The following is a 6,554-nucleotide window of genomic DNA, read 5'->3' on the forward strand; positions in this document are numbered from 1 at the left end:
AGCCAAAACCTTTAATAAAAAAGGATTATTGTACAAAAACAAAATAGTACAAATATTAGCATAATAAAATTCAGTTATAAGCATGATGTGATTAAAAGCAGTTAGACCAGAATCAGTTAAAAAATGTAAATGCTCCAATAACAGAAAAAGAAGCCAGAGTTTGAAGGGACCCACAGCACCAGGCCCTGATGGGTATTGTTTAGAGTTTTTTTACATGCATAGGAACTTGTTTCCTATTGACCAATAATGTGTAACACTTAAAGATTCTTAAAGGATAGAATTCCTGACAGCAGTTTTGAAATCAGAAAAGACCCTGATGAGGTGTCCTCCTATCCAATCATCCCAGTACAAAATTTTGATTTTAAGATTTCCATGGTTGTTCTTGCACTGCAACTAAGATATATAATTAGAGGTCTGATTAATGTTTTCAAAACAGGCTTTATGCCAAACTGATCCTCACTTAAGTATAAATTATATAATTTAGGAAATATAATAAAACAGTTGGCGGTAATTTGATTTTTGGAATGTAATAAGGATTTTAGAAAAGTTTTAAGTTCAAAACTGAAAGCTTTCTCTTCTTTCCTGATGCCAAGAAAACCTTTTATAGTATTCATTCGGAGTATATTATGAACACCCTGGGTTAAGGACTGTCCATGATGCTCTTTTATTTGTAGTAACTGTTCCATTTTCCGAACAAGCTTTAGTGGATCTACCCTCTTCGTCTAGGTCTAAGCAGCACTGATACACAAAGGTTTAGCAGAATGCTACTGAGCAAAGTTAGCCTCAAAAAGGAATGTTATACAAAATTTGGTGAGCTTTTATTAGAACTCCAACACAAGATTATTAATGTCTGGGTCTCTAAAATGGTGACATTAGGAGGTGTCAGGCAGGGTGTTCTTTTTCACTCTTAATTTTAATCTTGATGTTGAATTTATTGCCTAAATGCAAATAAATAATATCCAGGTATTGGGATGGACAACACAGCTTGGATTGTTTCATTTTATGTGTTTGGGCCAATGTTAACCATAATTTAGTTATGGTTAACATTGGCCCATTTTTTACATTTAGTTAGCCACTCAAAACCACTTCTATGGTAAAAGTCTGGTATTGCTCGAAGCATCATTGAGAATTGCTAACAAAAGAGTTTTGTTTTTTTTCTACATGCGAAAAATTCTCTATGCCCAGCAAAAATCAATTGTTATCAGGATCACATATTTTAGAAGTCTGGTTTTTAAAGCACCATTACGGTGCCAGTTTTTAGTTTGGAACACTCATGTCAGTTATCAATTAAAGAGAATCCAAAATTTGTACCAGGTTTAGCGTATAAACTTTTGTATAATTAAGCTAGAATGGGCTTTACCTCCTGGAAGAAGAGTGGGCAGCAGAATAAATAGTAGTTGGTAAATATGAAATAATGTACCAAAGTGGCAAATGAAATAAATGGTGATTTATATATCATACACTGCAATATAATAGTGGTTTTACATATATCACATAATGTACAAATGTGTTTTCCCTTTTCTGACCACCAGGTGGCAATGTTGATCTGCGCAGGATTCCTCATTGCATGGATTCCCTATGCTGTTGTATCAGTCTGGTCAGCTTTTGGAAGACCAGATTCTGTCCCAATTGAAATTTCTGTGATACCAACTATGCTGGCAAAATCAGCGGCAATGTACAATCCCATCATTTACCAAGTTATCGACTACAAATGTCCATGTTTCAGAACAGCCAAGACTCTGCAGAAATCAAATTCCAGGTATAGTGTGACAAATAAATTCAAAATTATTTTTAGGACATATCTTTACGAATTGTGAATTGTTCTATATTAAAAGGAGGACTTAAGCAGCTTCTGTGTAAATGACTTGCAAATATTATTAAAAGAATGTAAAAAAAAACTGTATTTATAATATTCGCTTATTAACCCTCAGGCAAAGGAATACATAGAATATATATAAAAGAGACAGAGAGAAAGAGAGAGAGGGAGATTTCAGCTTAAACGTGTAACCATACAAAAAAAATAAATTCTGTATATATTGATGGAAATATACATTGGCTCATGCACTAATTAAACAGATAAAACAGAACATTTTATATTAAACAGTCCAAAGTAACGGAAAATAAAGGTAATTGCTAGTGGTTGCATTTACTCCAAATATCTGCAAAAACCTGCAAACTAATATTTCAAAAGAAGAACATTGCAATGGCATGCTTAGCTTGTGTCTCAGCATACGTTTCCTTGTAGTGCATATTAAGGAGCAATGAGACCACATGTTCTAGTAAACACGAAGGAGGAGAAGTGGTTTTATTTTTTATTTATTCAATTTTTGTACTGTTTTTATTTGCAGGGTCTACACTATACACCAATCTAAAAGATCAATCCCATCAATGGAGTAAAGAGAAGAGGAACAATTAAATTAATGGACTGTAATTATTATAATATTCCAGAGATTTTAAGAAGACCCTTGTATTTTACAGAAATTTTTATTTTCCTATGTGTGTATATTTGATCTATATATGGACAAATATTTGTAAAGAAGAATCATTTATTGTAAAGTTGTGCCATCACTTCAAAGTTGAACTTTTTATGTTGTAGAAATGTAATTATATTGGGGATTATTTAAAAAAATGTTAAGCATCACTTCTTTTTCTTGGGAGCATGTGTCATTTACAGAGAATTCCCAGACCAACATTATTCCAGAACAATTAGTGTTTGGAGTTTGCATCTGGATTGTGAGGAGTTTCCTTTATGCAGTATGCAAAGTAAAATATGATTTGGAGCTTTAGCAGAGCTCCCCACTATTCCGCTATGGAATTATAAAAAAAAACTCTAGAAGCTACCCAAACCCCAAAATTGAAAAAAAGGCAAACCTATTAGACCATCATTCTTCTGTTTTAAAGTTAAAGCAGAAATGAAGGTCAACAAGAGTCTATCATCATGTAAAAAATGACTGGCAACTCTAGGTTAGGCTTGCTGGTCTCCAAACTTAGTGGAAGCTTGAAACAGATAAGATGATTGTTGGGATGGGTAACACAAGGTGCCACCCCAGGCTATTGAAATGCTTGCTACAGGTGAAGGCTCTGGGACTTGTCCACTTTTCTTGTTCACTCTATCCAACACTAAGGAAGCCAACTTTTGGTGGATCTAATGTTATTTTTATCTAGCTGTCAAACTCAAAAGTCCTCTATCAGTAAACCCCCAGGTGGGACCAAACGCAATGGAAGATGAGAGACATGGGTTTGGTGATGAAGCGTGTTATGTGTATGTTTGCCATCTGAATTAAGCCTATTGAGAGGAAAACTCTCTATCCAGCAGTAGTGTGGCTTCTTTAGCATTACAAAGAACATATATGTGATAGCTGCATTCCAAGATGCAATTCAAAGGATCAGTTTATTTAAAAACCTAACACACGCGCAACTTAGGGGGTCAAAAGTCCATTGCAATACATCTCTTATTTGCGGTAACGCATTTCACCCATCTCATTGGCTTAAAAATAGTAGTATTATTAGATGCAGAATGAGCTTTTATTAGTGGACAGAAATAGTTGCAAACCTGGGCTGGCTATCTAATGCCTACTGGAACTCCAACAGGCTCTTTGGAAATGTCACGGATTTGTATTGTAAGGATATGTACCAAGCCAAGGGATCACTCATAGGTAACATCTTGGCTAAACCCCTTAGGCTTGGCACATACTTTCACATATACTTCAAGTGAATACATTCATCCAGCATTTTACTTTTTTGGAATAGTTTAGGTCTGCAAAAAATATGGTCCTGAAAGATTTACTTTAAATTGGTTGCAGTATTCTGTGGGCTTATCCAATGTTCTAATTCTAGCTACAAAATGTATTGCTATTCCCTTGTTTGCAGCATATTGATTTTGCTGTGTAGCAGATATCAGGTTGTCAGCAGAATACAACCATTCCGGGGTTCAGTACCCAGAGCTTTATGTACCAGGGTGGCACGTCAGCTGAAGTATAGCAACATGGTAATGGAAGGAGCATCACTGCACGGCATTAATAATTATGCTTTTTATTTTTATGTCTTCTGATTCCTTGTTTGTGACTACATTCAGCAAATGCCATTTAGGAATAAGGGGTGTTAAGAGTCACAAGCTTACTACAGCTTGTAAAACATCAATGGTCGGTAAATTTAAAAGTGGCTGTGAATATAAACCACATTCTAACATAAATTCAGGAAAGTAAAAGTAAAGCTTGTACAAAAGGGGATCTTTATTTAGGTGTTCTCAGGGAAGCATATCTAAAGCATGGCTAAATACAGACCTAATAAAGCCCATTATGTCAAGCTAATGTCGCTTGATTTTTCCTTGCACATATGTTCCCTTCATCTGCTGTTAATTTTTTCTTTGTATGTATTTCTTCATATACTCATTGTTAGTCATCATCATCAATTTTTTTCTGTATCTGTGATATCACTGAAGGATGGGACATATGGATTTGTAAATAGTGAACACGGTTGGGTTCTGGTTGCTACAAGTTTAGAAAAGTCTCTTGACTGAGAAACGATAGAGCAGGAGCATTCAGTACCTACTACCCCCCCCCCCCCCCCCCCCCCCCATCAACCCCTTACTCCCCCCGCCCGCCCTTAAAGGATCAAAACATAAAGTTGGTTAAATGGCCCATAGTGGATAAATAAATAGCTTTTTAATAACTAAATAAATAACAATAAACAAATAACAATAAATAACATTAACCATTTAAACCATATTCAACCATATATATATAACCATACAATAACATACATCAACAATCACATCAACAACATCAATAACAACAATTTCCCTTTAAACTTTTCCATCCCTTAACAACATATCAGGTTACTGGTCCTTGAGGGCCTTCTCCCATGCACTAACCCCCTCAATTTGGGATCTGCATCATCAGGATATGTATGTTCCCAGCACTAAACCCCCAGCTTGGGATCGATATCCCCCAATAAAACCCTGTCCTCACCCCATAACAATTCAACCACAATTATTATTACCACGAACCGGAGTACTCAATACCAAAGATGGATTTCCCACCATCACTGATACCACTCCCAAAACCAACTTCCCCCCAAGAACCTCATCACTATAACTCCCCCTACACCAACTGGGCAGGAGGGTGGGAAATGTTTTGCACACTGCCCCTCCAACGATTAACCCACCCTCACTTACTTAATAAAATAATAATAAAAATAATAAATACTTATAACCTTTACTACACCCTTAACCTTACGTCACCTCCAACCCTTCCTTGGCCTTTACTTCATCCCCGAATAAAACCTTAACCCTTTCACCTCCTGCTATCTGCCCACCCCAGTCATGCAGGCTTTCCTCTATGTCCCATACGCTCCACGTCTGTATTTATCCCCTCTGCAGCAGGCAGCATTCCTATTGGCTGGTGGTTTTTATAGGTAGTACCACCAACTGTGACTGTGAACACCTAGAGGTGAATTTTAAATCAGTGAAACAGACATTCATGTTTTTTTAAGTAAAATGGTATTTTCATACATTTTATTAATCCAAAGAGGGTATTTTACTCCCCAAAATGCCAATTGTTCATATTATATCTGTTTTTTCAAAAAATGTAAAATTAGTCCTTTTTAACCCCCCTAGCAGTATTCCCGAGTGTGACTCGGGGTGGATTTTACTGGCAGAAAGGTAATCCCGAGTCACACTCGGGGTAGGAGCGCTCCGCGATCCAGCGGCGTCCTGAGTGATCCCCGGCTTCTGCATCACTTCTTTCAAATGATGCATGAATCGTTGGTACGTTCGGGGGGTGTGGCCGGGTGGGAAATTTAAAAGCAGATTACAGTGTAATCTGCTTTTAAATGCTTGAATACTGTGATTTACAATAAATAATAAATGTACAAGTACGTCTTTTAGTGCATAAATCATCATTGTCCAGTGCCCTGATTTACATTTTGGAAAATTTCAGTGTTTTTGATTTGATAACATTTTTAAATTACATTGATTGTTGTTATAATATTTCATTATTTTTTATAATTATTATTTATATTTATTTATGATATTATAATTTATGATTTGTGTTTCAAACTTTATCATACCCGGGATTTATTTCTAACAATATTACCCCCCTGGCGGTAATCCCGGGTGTGACTCGGGGTCGCTAAAGAGATTAAAAAAAAACACTTACTTTGTTCTGTTGTTGAATTCAATACAAAATTTCTGTATTGAGTCCAATACAAGGAAATCTTGATATAATATATATATAATTATATTATATATGCTACTGTACAGTTATATTACATGTATCACTTTTTTTTTCATTTTTCTTTTAACAGATTTTTGGGTTTATTAAATGTTGGACATTTATCAGTAAGTTATGCCTAAGATTTATAGGCCTACAATGTAAAATAAATTTCCATGCAAAAAAGTGTAACGCTTTTTGCGTGGAAATACGGACAGAATTGGACATCTAGGGGGCTAAACAGCAAATTTTCATGCAAAAAATTGTAACGCTTTTTGCATAGAAATACTGACATAATTAGAATGCTAGGGGGGTTAAAGTCCCACAAAAATCATAGGAATA

The 6,554-nt window shown here is 35.7% G+C and overlaps 1 protein-coding gene across 1 annotated transcript in view; it reads left to right on the forward strand.

Annotated features, from left to right (window-relative positions):
* The window catches only part of OPN5 (opsin 5), a 49,980-nt gene extending 45,436 nt beyond the window's left edge, over positions 1 to 4,544 (forward strand). The window contains exons 6-7 of the mRNA XM_072407441.1: positions 1,533 to 1,759; positions 2,349 to 4,544. Coding sequence (XP_072263542.1) covers positions 1,533 to 1,759; positions 2,349 to 2,397 — 276 coding nt within the window. The 3' untranslated portion in view covers positions 2,398 to 4,544. The remainder of the gene's footprint in view (positions 1 to 1,532; positions 1,760 to 2,348) is intronic.
* The last annotated feature ends 2,010 nt before the right edge of the window (positions 4,545 to 6,554 follow it).

This window comes from Pyxicephalus adspersus, chromosome 4 (assembly GCF_032062135.1).
Source record: "Pyxicephalus adspersus chromosome 4, UCB_Pads_2.0, whole genome shotgun sequence".
NCBI lineage: Eukaryota > Metazoa > Chordata > Amphibia > Anura > Pyxicephalidae > Pyxicephalus > Pyxicephalus adspersus.